The 26,106-nt window shown below is 38.2% G+C and overlaps 1 protein-coding gene across 2 annotated transcripts in view; it reads left to right on the plus strand.

Moving 5' to 3' along the window:
- The window catches only part of tasp1 (taspase, threonine aspartase, 1), a 39,005-nt gene that overhangs the window by 10,079 nt on the left and 2,820 nt on the right, over positions 1-26,106 (plus strand). The window contains exons 9-14 of one of the 2 annotated variants that reach the window (XM_082154294.1): positions 3,135-3,164; positions 4,046-4,216; positions 4,900-4,978; positions 11,363-11,473; positions 14,170-14,277; positions 21,959-22,032. In XM_082154294.1, the coding sequence (XP_082010420.1) occupies positions 3,135-3,164; positions 4,046-4,216; positions 4,900-4,978; positions 11,363-11,473; positions 14,170-14,277; positions 21,959-22,032 (573 nt within the window). The remainder of the gene's footprint in view (positions 1-3,134; positions 3,165-4,045; positions 4,217-4,899; positions 4,979-11,362; positions 11,474-14,169; positions 14,278-21,958; positions 22,033-26,106) is intronic. The other variant, XM_082154295.1, reaches the window with a different exon arrangement.

Raw genomic sequence — 26,106 nt, forward strand, 5'->3', positions numbered from 1 at the left:
CTAGGTTTGTTGAGTGTCGCGTTTGACTGCATGTTAGAAATATGGCACAAGTCAAAAGAATGGTCCAAAAAGTTGAAAAGATATCATCGCTCTTCACAAACAATGAACAGGATACAAAAAGATATCGAAGGCACTAAATGTGCATGGAGACACCATTTGAAAGCATAGTTTGCAAGTTCAAAGTTACCCATTTGAAAGCATAGTTTGCAAGTTCAAAGTTAAAGGAACGGTGGCATACTAAAGGCGCATACTAAACGCATGCTGTTTCCATGCCAGAACTCTAAGACGTACACCACTACTGACCCAAAATCATATAAATAAGCCACAGACGTTTTCGGATTCTGTTCTGTGGAGCGATGAAACAAAACTTTTCAGCCCTACAGATCAGTGGTATTTCTGGAGGAGGAAGAATAAATCGTGCTGAAAAGAACACTGTCTACAGTTAAGCATGTTGGTGACTCGGTAATGCTCTGGGGCTGCTTTGCATCCTCTGGCACTGGAAACCTGCAGTATGTGGAAGGCAAGATGGATTCATTTTTGCATATCAGGAAATCCTAGGAGAAAACATTGTGCCGACAGTGAGGAAGCTAAAGCTTGGGTGTCATTGGACCTTTCAACAGGACAAGGATCCCAAGCATACCTCAAATTCCACCAAGTCTTGGTTGCAGAAGAAGTCCTTGAAGATTCTACAGTGGCCATCCCAGTCACCTGAATTGAACCCCATAGAAAATCTCTGGTGGGAATTTGAAGGCGGCTGTTGCAACAGCATGCAAGCCCAACACTATTCCTGAACAGGAGGCCATTGCTCATGAGTAACAGGCTAAGATTCCTCAGAAACGCTGCCAGAAGCTGGTGTCTGGTTATACATCTCGTTTGCAGCAGGTCATAACAGCAAAATGATGTTCTACTAAGTACTAAAGATGCATGCCATGAAGGGGTTGAATAATTTTGAGACTGCAGAAGTCTTTAAAAGTTTCATTTTCAGTTGAATTTGGGGAAACCACTTGAAATATTTGTCGTGTTGAGCTATTTCAATTACTTTTGTTTGATTTGTTCATTGCAAACAGTTGAAAGTCTGTCAAAGTTGCCAATGAACCTGATTAGCAATGGGGGTTGAATAATTTTGATAATGATTCAACTGTAAATAATATAATCATAAATTTATTATTATTATTATTATTATTAACCAAAATATATTATACCTTTTAATTATCAATATATTTAATTGAATTATTATATTAACAAGTAAATGCTATTATATTCATTGTTGCTATTTTTTATTATTATTATTATATAAAAATATTATTATTTATATACTATGTTAATTTAATAATTATATGTACCTGGAATAAATAATGCAATTGTCATATGGACAAAAATATAAATTTTGGACCCTGAGTTTAACAGTGATTTTAAATCAGGTAGCATTTTTCTCTTCTCACTGAATGCAAAACCTCTGCATGACATGAATCAATCACGTCCATATGTTATATTTAATTTACAGTTATATGGAGAGGACCAATGACATTTAAGTATGGGCGGGGCTACCCAGCCTTCAGAATTAGAAACCAAGCTGCCATCAAAATGTCATGTCCTTTGTCGGTCTGGATCAGACTCGATTTTAGGAGTGTCTTTTTTTTAGTTTTTTTTTAATAAAAGGGAACACTTTAACATTCAGGATATGCTCTTGATTTTTGACACATGCGCTCTTTAAACTCTGATTTAAAAAAGACTGAACTAAATATGCAAGTTTCTCCTATAAATGCTCCATGATCTATAGGTTTCCACCCTCCCATTCAGTGCAACACATTTAATTAGGCCTAAACACAGTGCAGCGGATGCATTTGCTCTGACATTATTACTCGACTGATAACAGGATCTGCATCTGTTCAGTCCTCTAATTCAAAACCACCACATATACCCAGAGGAGGAAACCCATTGGGTAATGACTACCTTAAAGGGGGGTGTGGAGACCTCAATTACTCACAATCACAGGAAACACACATACGGATACTTACTGCACTGCTGACATGGCACTGCACACAAGGAATTTAACTTGGGTGACACAGTTCTCTGATGCTCTTTTGTAGCTTCTTGTCACTGACCTGAAAAGCATGAGTTCACCAGGTAGACATGAAAATGTTCACTTCTTTTTACCCATTTACGTCAGAGCAGTTTCAAATGCATGATTTATTTTGTGGACCATTTAGGCCTTATTTTTAAGGAACAAAAATCAATCAATTTATGTGTTTGTGACTGAGGCCTATGAGACATTCGTGCTTCAGCACCACCCTGCTGCCCAATTTCCCACGCCAACATCTTGAAGTTATTTCACCGAATTATTTCCCGTAATGTGCTTGAACATGTTAGCATCTCTCCTACTTTTTTGGGGAATTTTCAAGGAAGTGATTTGACAGGTACACATGGAATGCAGGTGTCGAGGGAAAATGGCTTCCAGCACAGATCCATCCGTGATGTGACGCTTGTGTGGTCCCAATGAGAAAGCGAAACATGGGTCACTCCTGGGTCATTAGTTGCAAATTACAGTGTCTGAATGTGGGCGAAATGTTATTTGACAGGAAAGACAAATACGTCGCAGTCTAACTTGGTTCGGTATATGTGGTATTTGTGTTCGGAGTTCGAACCTTGTACGGTTTGTTTTAAAGATAGCATCAGTTTGAAGTGAGTGATCGCTGTTGGCTTTTTCTGCATGAATGAACTGTACCTCTGGGATGCCACATGGTCTTTCTTCAGTTCAGTTCAGTTAAAACTTTTCTCCAAAGCTATGCATTAAATGGTCATTAAGATAACAACACATCTCCCAGTCTCCTCTCAAGTGGCCTGTGGTTTGTTTGATTTTATAAGTGCCATATTTATTGTTTTACTGGGGATGTAATGCATTTGTATGGCATGGATGGCCTGGGGTCTAGGGGTTCTCGCTCAAATTTAATGCATACTTCTCAGAATTAAGATGTTTCTCTAAGTAACTTCTTTTATGTGAGTGAGTGGGTGCACTTGTGCTTTATAGAAATATGACTTTAGAATGGAAGGTTTCCCACAGTTGTGTATTAAACAATACTTTAAAAAGTATTAAAAACCATGAAAACCATTTTTTTTGTTTTGTTTTTTTACAGAAAAAGATTGGAAACATTAAGTTGATTGAAGTAAGTTGATTGATTTAAATATTTTTTACCGACTTGCTTTTATGACACCGAGATAGAGAGAATATTTTTTTAAGACATAAAGGTTATACAAACAGCTACCCATTAAGGAGAGAAAAATTGATGCTCCTCTTTGGAAAGGTCTGTGAGAGCAGATGCTGTTCTGAAGCTGATTCTGTCAGATTTATCGCTGATTGTGAGATCAATAATAATAACATTCTTTTTTAGCCTGTTCACTCATATTTTAGAAAGTACTGAAGATCCATGGCCTAGTAATGACACTCTGTTCATGGGAAGATGAAATTATAAATTATAAGTCATCACGTCCCCTTCCGCAGTTTCCCAGGATCGGCCAATTTGTCAAGCGGCTCCATGACTCTTTCAGTCCACATCAACTTTCTTTCCAAAGTACACAGCAATCAGCAAATGAAAACAGTCCTTTAAAATGACCACTTTACTCATTATAAATGAGAGCATGAGGATCATTTTTCAGATGCTGATATGTAATTGGACTTTATTTGCTCAAGCTAGATAGCTATGTGTATTTCAGTACCCCAGTTTGACAAAGTTCAAGTTTGGTTATGGTAGCCAGCTGGGTCTGAAAGCCTACTTCATAGACAAGAAAGAAAGAAAAAAAACATTACAAGAGAAGCTAATGTTCAGTATGTTTCAATCTAGTATTATTCTGGGCTTTGGAAAGTGCGTTTTTTGAAGTTGCCGTAACCACAGCCTCTTTGTTCCTCTTTTTTGGCCCACGGTTTAGCATGAAGATACATTAACACTTACATTTTATTTTTGATGTCTCTGTATAAATGAGCAGAATGGTGCTGTTTATTATCTGTGTGCGATAGGAAATTCGAATTGAATGGCAATTGTGTGCGCAGGAGAACGATTTAGGCTGCTTGGAGCCAGTAGGAGACATGGTGGAAGGTGAGGAGAATAACTCAGCCTGTCTGGATACAGTTGGTGCGGTCGTAGTGGATCGGGAAGGGAATGTGGCGGCTGCGGTATCCAGCGGAGGTCTGGCCATGAAACACCCGGGTCGGGTTGGACAGGTGACCTTTGGTTTTCTCCGGAGTCTGACCATATTCTATTTGACCATAATGCTTAAATAAAATAGTATTCCGGGGATGTAGCATATTTTAAGCTCTTTATTTGTAGGGGACTTTTCATAATTAAGGCATATCCACACTGAGCACAATTTTTTAGCACATCATGATGCATCATTACATTACCGGTCAAAAGTTTGCTCATGATCTTAAAGACTGCATTTATTTGATCAAACATACAGTAAAAAGAATAATATTGTGAAATATTATATTTAAAATAAGCATATATTGTAATATGCTGATTTTATGCTTTAAGAAATGTTTTTTTGTATCAAATTTTTTTTTTTCAGGATTTTTGGATTAATAGAAAGAACTAGTAATACTATATGAATAGTATTTTTGTAACAATGTAAAAGTCTTTACTGTCACTTTTGATCAATTTAATGCATTTGTGCTGAATAAAATGTATTTTCTCTTAAAAAAAAAAAAAGTCTTACTGACCCCAAACTTGAACAGTATCATATGTTGCAAATATTGGCACTGAAATTAGATCTTTTTACAGTGTAGGTTATAAGTGCTTTATAAACAGGTTAGGTGTGTAATCATAAAATGTTTTCATTTATTTTATTTAACTGCAGCCGACATGTTCTTTTTCAACATGTTTTTCTTCATATCTTTCTGTGTCTCAGGCTGCTCACTATGGGTGTGGCTGCTGGGCTGAAAACGCTCGAGACGTCAGCCTTTACTCTACAGCTGTGAGTACCTCAGGTATCAAACACACCGGAGTCATATTAGTGTGACATTGCTGTACATTCACTGCTTTTTGACAAGTTTTGCAAAGGTTCAGTCGGTCACTTTTGAGTTATTGTTTAAGAAATTTGTGCACAGTTACAGTCGATAAAAATGTCTAATTTCTATTGCTTTGAAGTAAAAAATCTACATCATTCAAGCTCTTTTTGTTATTTTCTGTTCATTCTTTGGCCCTGATATGGATGTCAATCCGTCCCTCCAACATCTTATTGTCATTAGCCAGTGTCTTAGCAGCAGTGGTGTGGACAGTAACGAAGTAAATGTAATTCGTTACTGTACTTAAGTAGCTTTTTTGCGTATCTGTACTTTACTGAAGTATTTAAATTTGGGAAGACTTTTACTTTAACTCCACTACATTTCAAAGTCAAATATCTTACTTTTTACTCTACTACATTTTCAAAATCAGTCGTTCCTTTTTATTTATGAGTAGATAAAAACTTAACTGGTCAAACGAGCCACCTATCACAGTAGCCTACAACGTGCGCGCTTTGTTTTGAACTTGCCTTGGCGGTATCTACTAGCGCAAACCAGAGCCGTTAAATATGAGAGTTGCGACCATAGACAGTATATAAGAGGTTGCGACACACACGGCTCGTTCGACTTGAACCGGCGCTGCACAGACCGATCAGTTTATGACATCAAAGTATAGAGCGAAATCGCGAGAGCGATTGAAAAGCATACAGAGCCGTCTACTCTCTAATCGCTCTCGCGGTATTTTAATGTCATTCACCGATTGGTCTGTGCAGTGTGCCGTTTCAAGTCGAACAAGCCAACTGTGATCTCGCCGCCGCACGGTCACGTGATTCGTGTAGCTCTCAATAGTTCCAAACAATTTGTGTTGCCAATGATTTTAAGCGGGGCAGAGAGCAGCAGCTATTATTGCAGCAATTATCGGTAAATACTGACGCATAATGAACATTGCTTATTACCTTGACTCTAAAATTACTTGCATATAATAGCTTTTTTTTTTTCTGAGGAGTAGCAGAAACACTGCATTAATACGTTTTGGTGTTTAATTTTGTAGGGAAATTGGCTGCTCCCATAATGTAGTAGTGTGTATATATATATATTCAATGGCATTGTGCAGGTTTATGTGATTGTGAATGTATCATAACATTAGGATGTTTATAATTATGACCATAGACGCTCGTGAAAAATATGTACAGTAAATACTGTAAATGTATTATACCTTATGGGAACAGTCCCCTTCCGTCAAAAATTAAACACACAAAAAATTTATTCAATTCAAATATATATATATATATATATATATATATATATATATATATGACTAATTAATGTCATTTTATTAATAGATTGATGTGCCAAGAGTGACATTAGAGTCTTCACGTAGACTGAGTTAAGCAAGAGTCTTGTGACAAAAATTATAATAGGACATTATAGCCATAAAAAAATCATAGTACTTGGATACTTAAGTACATTTGAAGGCAAATACTTTTGTACTTTTACTCAAGTGAATGTTTAAAGGCAGCACTTCTACTTTTACTTGAGTAATATTTGACCTTGAGTATCTTTACTTTAACTCAAGTACATGGTATGTGTACTTCGACCACCACTGCTTAGCAGGGACATATTTCAAGAGCAAAAATTTCTGCTTTACTTGGGATTCCTGCCGTGAGCGGGGCCCGAGGCCGTACACTTCACGTTTTAAACTAATGCTTTCTGTCACATGAATAAAACAAGCTTTTATTCCTTATATTGCTTGTGCCCAAGTCAATAGTCTACAGACATGATTCACATCTCCATACAACACATACAAGCAAGTCCATTGTGCCCATAGAGGATGTCTGGATTTCTTAAAGCAGTAATGATGAAAGACAGATTGTTCATGGGTAGACGTGGACGAGGACAAGACGATTATGTTTGAATGGATGCTATTGGAGCTATTCTCTTCAGGTCAAGATAAAAGAAAAGATGAAATCTCTTTTTGGGTGTATACGTCGCATCACAACACATCACTTCCTTTCATGTATGTACAGTATATGCTTTTTGGGTATGAATATCCTCTTAGCAACTAATGGCAAGATTCGGTCAGACATGCTTTGGCTTCTTTACTGATTGGGAAGGAGTGAACGTTAAGGGTGATGAAGGAAGATTTGCTTTAACTGATATGGCCATAGTGAGTGCATTGTGCATTACGTTGATGTTACATTTATTAATCGTTTAATTTATCCCATCTCCCCTATCCGTGCAGTAAATTTGCACATACTTTAACAACCACGACATGGTGCATAACTGCACCTGTAACTTTATTATAATATTTCACGAGGCAGTGACATTGCTTTAACAACCAGACACCTTGTAAAAAGCTCTACTTGGCTTTGAAATGTCGAACTGTAGCCTCTGTTAATATGCTTCCCCATGCCATAATCACTTACACAACTTCCAAAGAGTGTTAAATTAAGATGAAGGCCATATTTCTTTTCTTTTCCTTCATCCTTTGTTCTGCGGCACCCTTGTGTGAAAGCACCTTTGGCCTGGCCTGAGCCCTGCAGTGAACACACACCTGGCCCATTGCAGAGAGACTGGGATTCATTCAAGCTTGTCATGTTGCACAGGGGTGCAGCGTGTATGATTTCCTCTGGTTAACCAAAAAAAGAAAAAATTGGTGGTGGTGTTCGCCACACAGGCTTTTTGAGAGATTTTGCTCTGTGTGTGTGTGTGTGTGTCTGTGTGTGTGTGTTTTTTTCTCTTCATCTCACCATTGGTACCTTCAGTTCAAAATTTTTATATATATATATATATATATATATATATACTGTATATACTGTATATATACACACACATACACATATATACATATACATACAACAAAAATTAAATAAAGTTTTTTTTTTTTTTATGATGTAATGAGAATTAAGTTGGAAAGCTTTTGTAATGAAAATGAAACCTTTATGGAACAAATCTTAATGGTATTAAAACAGGCTTTTTTCATTATGCAATAGGCCTTTGCAATTTCTATTTTTTTTGTTTTGATTTAGATGGGAAATCTTACTCAGACATGTTCTTGATAGGTTTTGTGAGATATCCCCGATTGCTTGATTCAACAGGTCTGAAATATTACGAGCACTGTTTTACACGTGTGCTCCCTGTTGACATTTTTACTTTATAATCACACAAACTCATGTGCAACAGGCACGGAACTTACATTGTGGTTTGTGCCTCTTTGTTTTTGATCGTCCGCCATTCTGAAAACAAAAGCAGAATCACACATTTTATCACCTTCTCCCCCCATGGCTGTTTCAGCATGCATTTCTCTTTCATCCTCCTCAAAATTGAAAACTCATGGCGGTGAGGACAGGCCGTTTGAGTGTGCGCTCCAGCGGTGCACCTGCTTTTCATTTCCCAACTTAAAAGGCGTTCCTATCAAAAGGAGGAGAAAAACAATCATTCTGGCTTCATACTGACACAAAGAGCTCGTTTTCTCCCAGGTCAACCCTGTTAGTCTCAGCAGCGCTCGCTGTGGTTTCGCTGAAGGTGAAAGGCAAGTCAGTGTTGATTCCTTTTGCCACGTTTGCCCGTTTTATGCCATCTCTGGTTTGTTGTGTTTTATTTACTTTCCACTGGAAATTGAGTTTGCACTATCATGGCACTGTTTGCTTGTTAAATTAACTGTTAACTTGTGATATTGTTGCCAGTAACATCCATTTCTCAAGAGAGAATGAGAGGGTTTACGGTAACTTGAAAATAGTGAGCCAACGGTGGAGCCAGTCGTTTGTTCATTCTTTTGTTAAAACAACAAAAAAGAAGAAAAGAAAAGAAATTAGCATCTAATTGTCATGGCAACAAACCCGCACAGAGTTTTGTTGTAGTTACCTGATATTTTACGGGGCCCACGTTTGTGTTTACAGAAACAACACGGCTATTTTCTTAAGGCTTTATGGTTTCTTAGGCTTGAGAGGCTTCCAGACATTTTGTGTTTAAGGCATTTCTTTACACTCCCTCCCTTTTGAAAACTGGCTGCTGTACACGTTTGCCTTTGAAAGGCAAATGACTATGACAGTCTTTAGTGTCTTGACAGTGAGATTGACTATTTTTAGATTTTACATGTTCTTTTAACTTAGTTCCTGTGGGGACAGCTGACTTGCCAAACAAATATAATACATTTAAAAATGTATTAAAACACACACACACACACACACACACACACACACACACACACACACACACACACACACACACACACACACACACACACACACACACACACACACACACACACACACACACACACACACATTGTATATTATATACAATAATGTTTTAGATGTTTATGTATTATATTATTTTATGTTAATATCATTTATATAAAAATAAAAACCTATTTTATTTCAGAATGTCCTTTACGACATCTGAAGTGCATTTAATTTCATTGTTTAATTGATTTTTTCAAAGCCAGTCTTACAGGTATTGGTTTCTTAACCTTGTTTCTTGTTACCAGTGTCCGATTCACAACTTGTTTAAGATTGTTAAAGATGATTCACAAACTGAACTCTTTTTTTTATTAGTCTGCCAAATCCGTTTACTGATGAACTATAACTGGCGTATTGTATATACGCCATACAAATGTATCTACTACCATTAAAAATGTTGAGGTCAGTACGGTTTTATTCAGCAAGGATGCATTAAAAGGACAGTTCACCCAAAAATGTAAAATGTAAATGTAAAGTCCTTGGTGATTCATATAATGCAAGTCAATGGCTAAAGTCACTTTGTGAGAAAAAAACAAACATATACAGGCAAAACAAAATGAATATCAGTGGCTCCTGACGATTCGTTGAGGTCTTATGAAGCGAAACGATCGGTCTGTGCAAGAAACTGAACATTATTTACAACATTATTATCTGTAATCCACAGCGTCAGCAAACAGTTCTGAGTGCGTTCTTGGCAGTCTGGAGCGTGAGCTTCCTGACGCATAATGACGTAAACTTAAATATATACTTGGGGTTGGGAAGTGGCATCGGAAAATGGTTTGTTTCATGGCTGAGAAAGAATATGATATGTACCATTGGTTCTACATTATGGAGAAAACTAAACCGTAATAATGAGCATTTAAAATATGAATTAAGCGCTCAAGTGCACGGATAAAGCTTTAACGTTTGAGCGAGTGACCATGTAAAGTGGCTGACGTTAGGCTACTACTTGCATGTTTCAAGTGATAAGCCATGTTTGAGGTCGATGAATGATAGGTGAACTTTTGGATTTCTTGCTTGACATAATTACCACATAGACCAGCCATGTTAACAGTCTGTTCGTCATGCCAATTCATGTGGAGTTTTTCTTTTATAACCGACTCATTAAAATTTGGTTCACTAAGCCTCTTCTCGTTGACTAATATTCATTTGACTATTAGGGGGCAGCCCTAGCCTGGTTAAAACCAGACCATTCTCAGTAGTAACTTAGTTATGGTCTGGCAAAGCTTCATTAATAACTCATTTCCAAAGGGGCGTCAAGAACGGACGTCGCTCAAATGCCTCTGGGCACAATTGGATAGACCTAAAACCAATCAGAGCGATCATCATAGTGTAAAGCCATATGCTGCGTCCCAATTCGCCTAAGTTACACTACGCCATAAAAGTATGTATTCTTTTTGTGAAGAAAAGGTATTTACTTTTGAATGTGTAGCAAAAAAGTAGACAAGCTTTGGGACATACTACTTCGTCATCTTTATCAGACGGATCTGTCACGTGCATCCTGTCACGTAAACTGCCCTGTCAATCATCTTGTCACAGTTAAAATCCTCTATTAAATCTAATTTAATTTCCTACCATTTCGGAGAGAAATGTAGTAGCACGTTCATCTGCCAGTGGGTCTTTCATGGAGACTGTCCTCATGTGTTTGCAATTTGAATATAATAATGCCTTTAAAAGTTGCTGCGCTTCACCAACGGACGTCGCTCAAATGCCTCTGGGCGCAATTGGATAGACCGAAAACCAATCAGAGCGATCGTCATTGTGTAAAGCCCGCCCCAACGTTTCTGATTGGTGCCGCGATTTCGACGGATTAGAAATGGGCTTGAATGAGCTCTTTGCCAGACTACTTGCAGAGCAAATCTAAATTTGCTGGAAGTTGTCTGGGTTTTCCCAGGCTAGGGCAGCCCTAAATTCAATATGCAAATACACAGACAAATTGCAATTCAGTATGAAAATAACATGAACTCCATGAACACAGACAACCAGAACTGGAACTAACAGTTCCAAACATGAAATTGTAAATTTACACGCAGTTGTACAATATACATAATGTCTTATTAGGTTTCTTATTTTATTTTTATTTTTTATAATCAATTATTGAATGTGGGTCTTGTCTGTACTGTTGCAGGCTCTGGAGAGCACCTGATTCGCACCATGTTGGCCAGAGAGTGCTCTACCTCCATGCAGACTGAAAACGCACACCAGGCCCTACTGGAGGCTATGCAAAATAAATTCATCAGTGAGTGACTCTCAGATAATATCTTTCCCTCCCTGTTATCCTGTTTTCATGTTTCTCTCTCTTTCAGCAGGCTAGCATCACTTCACCACAGTATGTGTGAGTAAGAACAGCTCTGAGCTAAAAGTGAACAACAAAATCATTAACAACTTGCTTGACTGGAAATGAGCGCTAAAAAAATTCGGCAGCCGCAACGTTTTTTTCTGTATGTTTGGATTTGTGGATCAATAACATTCTTTTGAATGGGCTCCACAAGTTTTTGGTTAAATCATATTTGTGTGGCCACAGTTATTTTCAGATGCCATAAATACTCTGTTGACAGTGCTTTTGAAGATGTCGCCTTCTTTCATGTTCAGAAGCTTTGCTCGTTTGGTTCCCATTCTGGGCTTGTGAAATTGAGTGACTGCTTGGATTTTATATTGAATGTAACACAAAGTACATGTGGGAATATTTGCTGGTTTTGGCCTGTGACCTTTATAGTTTTGTTGCACGGAAATCTTCAAATGTGAGATTTTCTTGATTATTATTATTTATTTATTTCATTGAGTTTTATGTGTTCCTGCAAAGCTTGGTTAATCAACATTATATTGACCCTCATAAATTAACATAAATACCCAAAACACAACGTGATGCGATAAGATTCCTGATGCGACCAAATAAATCACAAATCGCAGCCAATCAGAAGAGTGTGTGGTCAGGCTCTTTCTCCAAGTGCACTGCACATCTGTCTCACACTTGCAACAAAATGGATAAGTATTTAATCGAGTTAATGAAAGTTAAACCATTTTAACATTATTCAAAATATTTAGTGACTAATACCTTTCATTTGTTTTCAAGATCTGAGACAAATTATCCATTGTCACATTTATCGTGGCTATATTTAAGTTGGTATATATGATATCCAAACTCAAATCAAACTAAAATATTGTGCAAAACTCACAAGCACATGAGATAATCATTGAGCTGTCAGCCAAAAATAGAACCCTTGTCATTTGATGCATATTGTCTCTAATTAACATGGAAATGACCTTTTATCTTGTGTTAAAGGGACTATATGTATCATTCAGAAACCCTTGTTATTAGCGACACCGGTGGCCATATGAATAATTCAGAAACCCTTGTTATTAGCGACACCGGTGGCCATTAACTGTACTGCAGCTCGCATACGTAATGTACAAGAGTCTGAATGTGATTCAATGCTGCGATATACTCACAGCAAAGTTATTTTCGTTCTTTGCTTAGAAGTAAAAAAGCGATTAACTGTTAACAAATATCCTGACGCCGAAATGTGCTGCATGCTTTCCTGAATAACATTAAAGGTGCAATGCGCAAGTCTCTGAGTTTTTGCAGAACTATGCCCCCTCTGGCGACAAGCGAAACTGCAACCAGAGGTGTGCATGCTCATTCCGTCCCGAATCCCTCTTATTTATTTTACTGTACAGGATTATAGAGGCAATCGCAGTGATCAGAGAAGGGCTCATTCAGCCCATCAGGCAATTGTTTAAGCATGTATGGGTTAGAAAAACGGGTATTTTTAACATGAAATGTTGCGCATTGCACCTTTAACAATAAACAGAACAAAAATGACAGGCGTGGATTTGGAGAAGCTCTGAAGGGAGGGTGGGATCTCATGCTTTTAAAGCTAGCTTGCTATTGCTAGCCTCTCTGAAAATTGCCTACCCTTACTTTAAGGGCTTTATTTTGTGATCAGATGACTGCATGTTAGCACTTTGATTACAATTGTTTACCAAATAATTAAACAGGTATACATGAAATATTGATCTAATTTAATGTGAGAAGAGAGGCTCTGGAGTGCCACTATTTCTACTAAAATAGAAACTGCAGAATGCTGTGATTGACCAATAAGAGACCAATAAGTGTTTCTCAAAGCTGTGTAATTTGATTTAAACTTTGAACATGCCTAGATGAAACAGAATGAGGAGAATAAAATCCTTTTTAATGGAATATTGGATTAAGATCTGTTTTAATATGTCTTTTGAATTGTGGTGTTAAGAGATATTCTGTGTGAAGGCTGTCCAGGTTTTAATTAAGAGGTGTTATAAAAGAGCTGTTCAGTGTAAACAAGCTGAACACAACATGATGTGCAAAATCAATATGGCATTAATGAAACGGAGCATCTATCTGAGGTGAAATTTAAAACTCTTCCCTCCTGTGGACTGATGTTATGCTTGAGTGCTTCAAACCTAGTCCGTGTCCAGCACTCCTTTGGTTTTGAGATGTAATCATTTGAATGGGCTTGAAGCCCGTTTTGCAGCGCAAACTCTTTCAGTTTTTTCCCCTTTGGAAAAGTATGAGTATTTGCCTGCTTTTTCAACAGAGTCCCTTTATCAGAGCTCCGTGAGGGGTTACAGAAATAACTCATTCCATCATTAACCTATTAAAGAGCGAAAAGTGGCTCTGCTCCCAATTTTTCTCATTTGGTTAATAAAACAAAAGCTTTGGAAAGAATAATTGTTTTCAGTCGTTTAGGTTGGCAGGGGAAAGTACGGAAATGTACGGCTTTTCCGCTCATTTCATTAACTTCTCAGAACAGAGCATAACTAATAAATCATTGACCGAATCGCTGGATTTTCTTAGATGTCTCCAACGTGCTTTCATTTTGATTTTACATCTAAATAGACTGATTGTAGTGGAAAGAAGGTCACGGTTGAAATGCAGTTGGCTTGTTTGTGTTTAAGGTTCGCCGTTCCTGGCTGGCGAGGACTGTGTTCTGGGTGGGGTGATTGTTCTGAGGTGCTGCACATGTGGAGAAGCCCAACGCTCTGAAGACATCCAGGCTCTGCTGGGTATGTGCTCTGTCCTGCTTCAGCTTAAATTCATTACACCTGAGGTCCAAAACTGTGATGATTGTGCATTCAAAAACATCAAAACGGAATGGATTGGAACAGAATGCCGGGATCACGAGACTGTATCACTAGTGCATTAAAAATAATAATAATAAAGAATACTAAAAAGCAGGGTTCCTCAAATCTTGCCCTGCAGAGTTTAGCTCCAACCCTGATCAAACACACCTGAGCAAGCTATCATACACCCGGCGCAATGCGGCAAGTGTTTTTTGCTAGTTTCAGCCCGACGCACTTATCTTTTTCACGTCATGTTTAAATAGCAAATGCATTTGCTCCTATTTGTGCGCCCCTTGGGCGTGCTGGTCTGTAAACGAGGGGTGTTTAGGCGCATTGTTGGCATGTTGCTATTTTGAGGCTACTGAAATAGACTGACTTTAGACCAGGTTTTATGGGTCAATGGCACAATGGCACAATATTTTTTTTGTTATTTAAAGAGCGCATTAGTAATGTGTGCCTATAGGCGGGTCCACAACGTGCGTATACTTTGATCCATTTCCTTGCTATAGAAGCGCTCAGTTTTTCCGCTGGCAAATTCCGTCATGTAAATAGCGAATCCGCAATGGCGTGAGCCAACTGTCTTTTAAAGGGAATGGGACATGAGACTCTGATTGGTTTATTGCACGTTACTCCCAAAACACACCTATTACTCATTAAGACAATAGGGACAACCCTTTTAGACCATGCGCCGGGCGCGCCGACCATTTTTCCCGTTGTTAAACAAGTAAAAGTGGATTTGGACACGCTCTAAGTGCACTTGCGCCGTGTGCTTTAGACCATGTGCTTAGATTGTTAAAAAAGGGCCCAAGGACTCTAGAAAATCAGGATCACTAGAAAATCACAGGTAGGTGCGTTTGATCAGGGTTTGAGCTAAACTCTGAAGGGCCGTGGCACTCCAGGACCGGATTTGCGGTGCCTTGTTATAAAGCGAATTTAATTGACTACCTTAACTATGTAAAGTTTTTATTTTCTTATTTCTTATGAGTTTCTTATGCTCATCAAGGCTGCATACAAAAAAACCCAGCAATATCGAGAAATTATTATTATTATTTTAACTTTTTCCTTTGATTTCAAACCTGAATTTTCAGCATCATTTCTCCAGTCTTCACTGACACACGATCCTTCTGAAATCATTTTAATATGCAGAGTTGGTGATCAAGAAACATTTCTTATTATCAATGTTCAAAACGGTTGTGCTGTTTAATATTTTTGTGGAAACCGTAATCTTTTTTTTTTTCAGGATTCTTTGATGAACAGCATTTAAAAAAAAAAAATTTTTAAATAGAGATCTTTTGTAACATCATAAATGTATCTAGTATCACTTTTGAACAATTGAATGCATCATTGCTGAAAGTGTTACATAAAAAGATGCCGTTATAGAGGATTTTTGAAGAACATCTGGGTCACTGAAGATTCCCTTAAAGTAATTTGTTATTTTGCCCCCCTCACCCCCCATTCTTCCTTTCTGATGCCTCCCTCACATTCTTGTCTAAAGATGCTGACAATTTTTCCAGGCGTCTTTGTTTAAACATTCAGGGATAAACATGGCAGCTCCCTGCATTCATAAATAGCAGAATAAACAGGTCTCAGAGTGTGGTCGGGAGAATAGAGGCATTGTTATGATTAGGGCTGACAACACTCAATGGAACAACACATTTGAGACTGATATGAAACTCACCTTTTCAATATCTTTGTCTGTTGTTGTGTTCATTAATCAAATTAACCGTTCAATCTTGACTTCAATTTAAGGCGAACTCAGAAGGCTAATTCGCCATGGGTTCATTTTGGAAGTTCTAATGGGTTTTTAGAATAGCGGTTTTCCATTTATGAGTAAAATATTAGGGGTGGGAATCTTTAGGCACCACACGATCCGATCCGTTTTTTTATTTTTTTTTATTGAATAGTTTACTGACTTTAAATCTTATAATTAGTATATTTATCTTAGAATTAATGTATCAATTCATTTAAGTACTTTTAAAAATAATTACAAATTTAAAACAATTTTATGTTAAGAATTTAACTAATGGGTTGGCATTTAACTAATTTAATGGTTTCAAAACAATACAATTAAATAGCAAATAATAAAGAGGAACAAAGAAACACAAACAAAGAGTGCTCTAAGTATCTGAATGTTTTCCAGGCAAGAATAGTGAGTGATTTTACGCTTTCTCAACTTTACTGCTGTTTGATTATTATTGATGACATCATAGATCACACTAATGCACAGATCTATTTTGACAATATAGATGTTTTGTCTTGTCTGTGTAATAAAAACAGACTTTAATGACATTAATTTTGTATCATAAAAGCATTTTAAGATGCAAGTGCATTTAACAACTAACACTGATTCACCCCACAGCCACAATCGTTATTTGAAGATTCGTGTGTGTGTGTGTGTGTGTGTGTGTGTGTGTGTGTGTGTGTGTGTGTGTGAATTCAAAGCAAGCAGAATACGGTTGTTTCTAGATCACGCACAATTCTATCGCGAATGCTAACTCAGAATTTGAAGAGATAATTGCGATGCATTGGAGTGTTTTTTTTTTTTTTTAACCACCTGGTAACGGATCGCTGGCTTCCGTTACTACTAACACAACACGCTGGTAATTCGCTAGCCTGTTAGCGCCACCCGTGCGCTCAGCTATTTTTATTTATTTATTTTCTCTCGCGCGCTCGTGCCTTTGAGTTCATAAAAGCTCAGGTGAGTAAGAATCACTCAACAAACGCGGTGAGTAATGTCTTGTCCTGTTATTATCATGCGTCGCGTCTGAATGCGTTGTTGTTTTTGGAGCTCTATCGATTTGATTTATAATTTTTTGATTTTTCTCTTTAAACTCGCTTACAACGAAGATTTTCTACTTTTCCTCACTGAGAAGCACTACTGCTCAAACCTCATAGTTACAACGCGGACTGTTGAGCAGACGCGTCTCAAGCCTATTAGTGATCCAACGCTGCATACTCTTAAAGGTTACGTCCGTGGATCACGGCTGAACGCGTCTTCTCCACACTCACTTACAAACAAACAAACTTATAATATAAATTAGTATTAATATTGATAGCATCACTGGTAGTTTCGTTGCTAACTCACTGTCCATCTGTTAAAATGGCGAATATATCAGATGTAAGCAGTCTACCGTTTGGTGCAGGTGAGGACACATTTGAGCTGCACGCACTGCAGTCTGAGCTGGAAGCTGTTGAGAAACAGATCCACAACCTTTTATTGAGACAGGCCGAGCTGAGAGACCGGTGTTTGGCTCTTGAAACATCACGTGCCGATGCACACAAATCAGTGTTTAACGTTACTAACCCGCTGACTCCGACCGCGTCTACTCCGTGCGTTCCTCAGCATCGGTCGCAATCAGCCATGGTCTCGTTCACTCCGGCTCCAACACGCCACCACGAAGCCTGGGTGGTTCCGCAGCGGAAGACGCGAGTCAGGTTTAGACCAAGACTTTCTCCGACCCTCCCGGTTTTCGAGTTATCCACACAAAACCGCTTCTCCCCTCTACGCGAAACAGAACACGATGCTGTGATCATCGGCGATTCCATCGTTCGGCACGTACACGCTACGTTAGGTAAAAGTAAGGTGCAAAGTCACTGCTTTCCTGGTGCTCGTGTTTCTGAAATCGCTGCTCACGTTCCCGAGATCCTGAACGGTGACGAGCGCGTCGGAACTGTGGTCCTGCACGCGGGAGTGAACGACATCAGGCTGCGCCAGACGGAGATTCTGAAGAAAGACTTCAGGAATCTATTCGATACGGTACGCAGCACATCGCCTGAAACAACGATCATTGTGTCAGGACCGCTTCCCACGTACCGACTAGGGCATGAAAAGTTCAGCAGATTATTTGCGCTAAATGAATGGTTAATGTCATGGTGCAATGAGCAGAAACTGCTCTTTGTAAATAATTGGAATCTGTTTTGGGAGCGTCCTAGGCTTTTCCGTGCTGATGGCTTACACCCAAGCAGATTCGGAGCGGCTCTTCTGTCAGATAACATCTCCAAAATGTTAAATACCCTTTGACTAGTAACCAAAAGTCCAAATCATAGTCTCTGCTGCACCAATTCAACTGATATAAATACTAGTGTAGAACATTGCATAGAAACCGTGTCTATTCCTCGTTTAGTGAGATCAAATAATAAATCTAATGCAGGATCTAGGAAAAATCTAATTGTTATTAAAACAGAAAATGTTGCTATTAGTAAACAAAAACTATTTCTAAAGCTAGGTCTTCTAAACATTAGATCACTCACACCTAAGGCAGTTATTGTAAATGAAATAGTCACAGATAATAGCTTCGATGTACTTTGCCTTACTGAAACCTGGCTTAAACCAAATGATTATTTCGGTATTAATGAGTCTACTCCTCCTGGATACTGTTATAAGCATGAGCCCCGTCTGATTGGTCGTGGCGGAGGTGTTGCAACCATTTATAGAGATATTCTAAATGTTACTCAGAAAACGGGTTATAAGTTTATTTCATTTGAAGTACTTGTACTAAATGTTACGCTCTTAGATGTTAGAAAAACATCACTATTATCTCTAGCCTTGGCTACCGTATATAGACCGCCAGGGCCTTACGCTGATTTCCTAAAAGAGTTTGCAGATTTTCTCTCAGACCTATTAGTCAATGTCGATAAAGCATTAATTGTTGGAGATTTTAACATACACGTAGATAATCCAAATGATGCGTTAGGAGCTGCGTTTACAGATTTATTAAATTCATTTGGGGTCAAGCAAAACGTCATCGGACCAACACATCGTCTTAATCATACACTCGATTTAATTATATCACATGGAACCGATCCAACCGATATAGATATCATTCCACAAAGTGATGAAGTCACTGATCACTACATGGTAACTTGCATATTACGTACTGCTGTAATATGTCATGCAGCGCCGCGTTATCGACCAGGCAGAACAATCCTTCCATCCACCATAGATAATTTCTCAAATTGCTTATCTAATTTGTCTCAGCTGCTGCCTGAACCCAAACAAACAGATGAACTAGAAGAACTAACTAGCACTATGAGCACCATTCTCTCTAGAACATTGGATGTGGTTGCACCTATTAAATTAAAAAAGGTCAGAGAGAAAAATAAAGCACCATGGTATAACAATACTACGCATGTTTTAAAGAGAGAAACCCGTATTTTAGAGCGTAAATGGAAACAAACTAATTTAGAGGTCTTTAGAATCGCGTGGAAAGACAGTATGTCACGTTATAAAAAGGCCCTAAAAGCGGCCAGGGCTGAGCACCTCCGCAAACTAATAGAAAACAACCAAAATAATCCAAGGTTTTTATTTAACACCGTGGCTAAACTAACAAATAAACAGACGTCACCTGAACAAAATATCCCGTTATAGTTCAGTAGTAATGATTTCATGAACTTCTTCACTGAGAAAATAGAAAGCATCAGAACCACAATTGTAAACGTTCAATCTTCAATCGCGCCTTATAATTCAGCTTCAATTATCACCCCGCAAGAACAATTACAGTGCTTTACAACTATAGAACAAAAAGAGTTAAATAAACTTATCACTTCATCTAAAACAACAACATGTTTATTAGATCCTATACCAACTAAACTACTGAAAGAAGTGTTACCTGTAGTGGAAGAGCCTCTCCTCAATATTATTAACTCGTCTTTATCTCTAGGTCATGTTCCAAGAACATTTAAACTGGCAGTTATAAAACCTCTCATTAAGAAACCACAATTAGATCATTATAATCTAGCAAATTATAGACCCATTTCAAATCTTCCATTTATGTCTAAAATATTAGAAAAAGTGGTGTCCGCTCAACTGGGCTCTTTCTTGCAACAAAATGATATCTATGAAAAGTTTCAGTCTGGATTCAGACCGCATCATAGCACTGAAACTGCGCTCGTTAAAATCACAAATGATTTACTTTTAGCTTCTGACCAAGGCTGTATCTCAATACTAGTTTTACTTGATCTTAGTGCTGCGTTCGATACTATAGATCACACAATACTCTTAGATCGACTACAAAATTATACTGGTGTTCAAGGACAAGCACTAAGCTGGTTCAAATCATACCTATCTGACCGCTACCATTTTGTCTATTTAAATGGAGAAAACTCCAGTAAACTATGGATTGCCGCAGGGATCTGTGTTAGGCCCTCTGTTATTTTCAATATATATGATGCCACTTGGAAATATTATAAGGAAACATGGAATTAGTTTCCATTGTTATGCTGATGACACTCAAATATATATTTCATCAAGGCCGGATGAAAACGCTAAATTTTCCAAATTGACAGAGTGTGTTAAAGATATAAAAGATTGGATGACGCGTAATTTTCTTTTATTAAATCCAGACAAGACAGAGGTAATACTTATCGGTTCAAAAAACCGCCCACAAAACCTCGCACAATACAACTTTAACATCATAGGATGTCCTGTTACTTTATCCGCTACAGTAAAAGACCTGGGTGTTATACTCGATTGCAACCTGTCTTTTGAAAATCATATTTCATATGTTACAAAAACAGCCTTTTTCCACCTTAGAAACATTGCTAAGCTACGTAATATGCTATCAGTTTCTGATGCAGAAAAGTTAGTTCATGCATTCATGACCTCGAGACTGGATTACTGTAATGCCTTATTAGCTGGTTGTCCTGCATCCTCAATAAACAAGCTACAGTTAGTCCAAAATGCCGCCGCTAGAGTTCTTACGAGATCAAGAAAATATGATCATATAACACCGATTTTATCATCACTGCATTGGTTACCTATAAAGTTCTGTATTAATTACAAGGTATTGCTACTGACTTATAAAGCCCTAAACGGCTTAGCTCCAGTCTATTTAACGGATCTTCTATCGCCCTATAATCCATCGCGCTCTTTAAGATCACTAAATTCAAGGCTTTTGGTCATACCTAGGATATTCAGAACCACCAAAGGAGGGAGAGCATTTTCACATTTGGCTCCAAAACTCTGGAATAGTCTTCCTGATACTGTTCGTTGCTCAGACTCGCTCTCCCAGTTTAAAACTAGATTAAAGTCGCATCTCTTCAGCCAGGCATTCATATAATCCCACAGTTCAAACTACAATCCGGCCTCTAGCTCATAAATGCCAGAGGAGAACTGGCCCCCGACTGAGCCTTGGGTTCTCCCAAGGTTTTTTTTCTCCATTAGGTCACCTGATGGAGTTTTAGGACACCATTAGGTCACTTGATGGAGTTTTTCGGTTCCTTGCCACTGTTGCCTTTGGCTTGTTCAGTTGGGGATATTTTGGGGATACTTAATTTAATTTTATCAATCAATAAATTCCTCTTGAAACAAACTTTGTTGTATTATTTAAATTTAATACTGTGAAGCTGCTTTGATACAATCTGTATTGTGAAAAGCGCTATACAAATAAACTTGACTTGACTTGACTTGACTTGACTCTATAAAATATGCATTGTGGTTCACAATATTATTTGAGATTTTATTCTGTTCTAATATTTCATTCATTAATAAAATAAAGCTATTCTAAAAATCCATTTGAAACTCCTCAAGATGCTAATTCTCTTCCAGGTTTATAGAATGTGTAATCTTCTAAGGACTTTTTAGTAGCTATATCTCACAGTTATTGTGTCTCTCTTTTATTCACAGTGGAGTTTCTGTGGAGCCATACTACAGAGAGCATGTGTGTGGGATACATGTCTGCCCAGGACAGTAAACCCAGGGTAAGAAGTTCCTGCATCAGAACACCCTCATCAGGGGCTCTTCACTGTCTCCGCAGTTGCTAGGGCATTCTGGGTGGTTAGTCTCTATGATTTTCTGGTCCCTAGATATGGCTTGGGTCCCTGCTTCAATTTAGTCATTAGCATGGCAAAAAAAAATTTAATCTGTTATAATAGTAATAGCACACCTTTCTTAAATAAGCCATGCAATTCCAGGCATCATGCATGCCTGTTACACCAGTGGTGTGGGTTGAGTTACATGCCAAAATATATTACTTAAGGTGCGGTCACTTTCACTTTTTATTCTATGAATTTTCGTGAGTGAAATCCACATTTCCACGGGTGAATCGTAAGTCAGTTTGGAACCGTGTGATTGAGCGAAAGATTTGACCACCCAGGCGCATCGTGTTCAAGTAAATTCACAGATTTGACTTAACAGAAAGATGCTTGGTTTGAAAGTGGCTTCATACATCGTTACACTATTGACAGTTGAAAATTGACCTTTTTTTGTGACCGCACCTGCAGGGTTTGTTCAAGTGTGAGCAATAGAAATAGAGATGCTTGTCTTTGCAGTCCTCACAATTAAGGTTTGTTAGTGTTATTCAAAATTATTAATAAAGTATTAACAAAACTCCTATGGGTTTAGCTTTAACAGTCATGTCCTAATGCCTGAAAAGTGATAAAAGCATGGCAACACGCACAATGGCAGCAGGTACTCATAAAATGAAGCTGTTCAAAATGAACAATCCTACTGAATTGTGACGGGTCTTTCCTCCTACGACTGCAGCAGAAAGACACCAATTCATTCCTGTACCATTCCAGAAACATTCCTCCCATTCCTTCATGCATTGTGCTGCTGTGTATGTGTGTGTGTTTGATGAGATGAAAGCCCAGAGCTGATTGGCAGCTCAGCGAGATAGAACACAGTCCAGAGCTCTGGGAGTGTGTGCCGTTTTAACCGTTTCTATTCACGCTAGTAGCTCAGAGCGTGTCTGGAAGTGTGCATTGACCCATTTTAGAATAGTCCTTTGTTGGGTTTGTGCTCTGAACAGGGGCTCTAGTCAGTTCTTGCAGAAGCCAGTGTACTCTTTATCCGGTCTATTGTCAGTGCAGATTGGCTGGAAGCGAACCCTCTCTGTTGCTTCAAGCCCTTTGGCTTTCATGCCTGGCATTGATGAATCTCTTACATTTAGCAAGCATCTTTACCTCCAGAACTTCTCAACCTGTTCACTTTGTACATATGTTAGCACAGATGCAATGTTAGGCCATATTTAATTTTTTTTTTAATCCATACATTTCAAAGAATTGCATACTGTAAACTTTGCACAGCATAAAATTATAACTATGTATACTGGATATTTGTGGTCATGAAACTGTACATAGGATATGGATGAGCCTCTGTGTTTGGTGCACTGACAAACATGTTGTCCGATAGATAGCCTGGAATGTGGATTGCATGTTTTTTTGTTGTTTTTTGGCAAGATTTCAGACCTTCCAGCTCAATTCCCAAATCCACACGCATCATTGCGGTTGGAGGAGAGCTAGTTTTCTCATGTCCTCTCCTCCTTGCTCTGGGATGAGTTTCCTGTACAGCGATGTAATTTGCTGATTAACTATCATAGTACGATGCATCGTTAAGGAAACTTACCAACTAGTCATGATTGTTTTCCAAAGCCGTAGTAACTCTTTTGCACCTCTGTCATTTGAACTACATTGGTCCAGCAATATAGGACTGTCGTAATTGACGTCACGTGCAGGTGGATTAATACTTTTCTGCTAATTAATCTATTTGAGATCTCCGAAATTCTGCTTTAACATATGGTGGCAGTACTTAATGACTATTTTACTGTTTTTGTTACATGTCATTTTGCTTTATTCGTGGGTTCATTCATTCAAGTTACACTTTATTTGGATACAGTGATTTATTAAGCAGCGTTTCCTCCGAAATTACCCGGAACAATTTGTCCCTGGAACTTTTTTCCCCCCATAAAGCCTGAACCTTGTCGTCGGGCCATCTGCCAAATTTTTTAAACTCCATTGTTGATTCGAAAATTAAACAACAGTTACTACACGCACCGCAACAGATGAAAAAAAAAAATGGTGGTTGAAATAAAATGCTGCGTGGAGTCAACCAATCAAAATGCGGCATAGACTCAACCAATCAGCATGTTCAGCGCCCAAGTCCCACCCCTCAAAGTTCCTTAACTTTGAAAAAGCACTACCTCGCAAGCAGGGACTTTCGGAGGGGGAAACACACAGAGTACCACCCCAAAGTCCCTAGTTCCTGGGGAAAGTTCCTGCGGTGGAAACGCGGCCTAGACAACCACTGTGTATGTCGTTGCTTCTTCCGCCACAATATTTAAATAGAATGAAATATATAGAATTTACTGAATGTTAGCTTGCTTGTTGTGCCCAAGAGCATGATCTATTTAAGTCCACATGTCATTGAACAATAAACTGTTTCAACCATGCAAGTTTGCAATGCTGTTTGTGAATGTTTGTCAGAACTATGGTTTCGGGAAACGGCAAATCGGTGAAACTGTTGTTAACGTCGGAACTTGCGACCATAGTTGGCTAACAATGCTTTCGGGAAATGCATCCTTGGTTGCTGATTAATTGGTTACACTGCTCACTCTTCCATTTTTCCATTTAGCCCCTCAAAACAAGCGATGGCACATTGTGGCTGAGAACAAAATATGTGGAAACCACAGCTGAAGCATGGCTATTGTCATATATCTGTTTTTATGCTGCAGGCCCACTTCTGGTTTAAACATTCTGGTTTTCAGCTCTTTAACACATCATACACACTTTTTTTACATGGCAATTAAAAAAGAATTTTAATGGCATACTTTTGGTCTCTCAAACAAAGCAGTTTTCTGATTATATCCAACTGCTTAAATGTTTGGCTTGAGTCTAGATGTCTATCTCAGTCAGTGAATCTCTGGTTTGCCGCACAGAATTAAGTCTAATCTTCAGGTTGCGTTAAGACTTCATGATTATTTCCAGCAGTGGTAATCCCAACCACATGTGAACCATTCCAGATAAAACACCATCAAGTAGATTGAAATGTGTTCAACTTAAAAAACACTGTTGTCATTTATAAGAAGAATAAGTCCAATTTACACTTGAAGATTGGAGGGGAATTACATTTCAAAGTCAGAATTGCGAGTTATAAACTCACAACTGTGAGAAAAAAGTCAGAATTGGAAGACAAAAAGTTGCAATTATCTTTTAAATTGTTTTATTCTGTGGTGGAAACAAGCTTCCACAATGTGTTGAAGCTTTTTCTAAGAAAAAAAAAGATTCACATAATTAGTTGATTGTTAAATGTATCTCACTCTAGACGATTGTGCTACAGGCTTTTGAGAAGATGTGTGCTATTACTTTTCTAAGTTACAGTGAATTATTTTTGAATGATAAAACATGGGAAAAATCACATAGACTTCTATAGAAAGGGGGACCTGAGCCATTTAGTTGAGGACCACAATATCATGGAGACTTGGGCCAATAAGAAACCACCCAGAACACACTGGTAACCATATAGCATAGTGCTAAAAACCACTCTGAAGACATAGGCATCTCCCTGTTGCAACCACCCCTAGCATCTCACAAAAAAAATCTTGCATCTAATGGTCAGAATATTTGGGCCATGTTATTGCACAAATGAATGTAATGGGCATGTATAAAGGAAGGCTTTATCTCTATATGGAAACAACATTGGAATAACGTTCCATGGGGTAGCAAGAAAAATGTGAAAAGTTGTGTTATGATTCCCCTAATCCTTTGCAGTAATGTCTGAATGTGTTTGTTACATGGGTGCGTTAGCGATTAGCAGAAACATATTAGAAAGTTAGTGTTCTATGCCTGTTACTCATCTAGATTTCAAGCTAAGCTTTTTTAAAGATATTTTGGGGCTTTTTTAACTTTATTTGATAGGACCGTTGAGGATAGACAGGAAGTTATAGGGGAATCACGAGCTGGGACTCAAATTCGCATCACCCAAAGTTCTGTGGCATTATTGCTCCGACAAGCTACGCCTTTTGTAAAACAGTGTTTCAGTTGGGGTTGTTGTGTGGA

This window comes from Leuciscus leuciscus, assembly GCF_965113295.1.
Source record: "Leuciscus leuciscus genome assembly, chromosome: 22".
Taxonomy (NCBI): domain Eukaryota; kingdom Metazoa; phylum Chordata; class Actinopteri; order Cypriniformes; family Leuciscidae; genus Leuciscus; species Leuciscus leuciscus.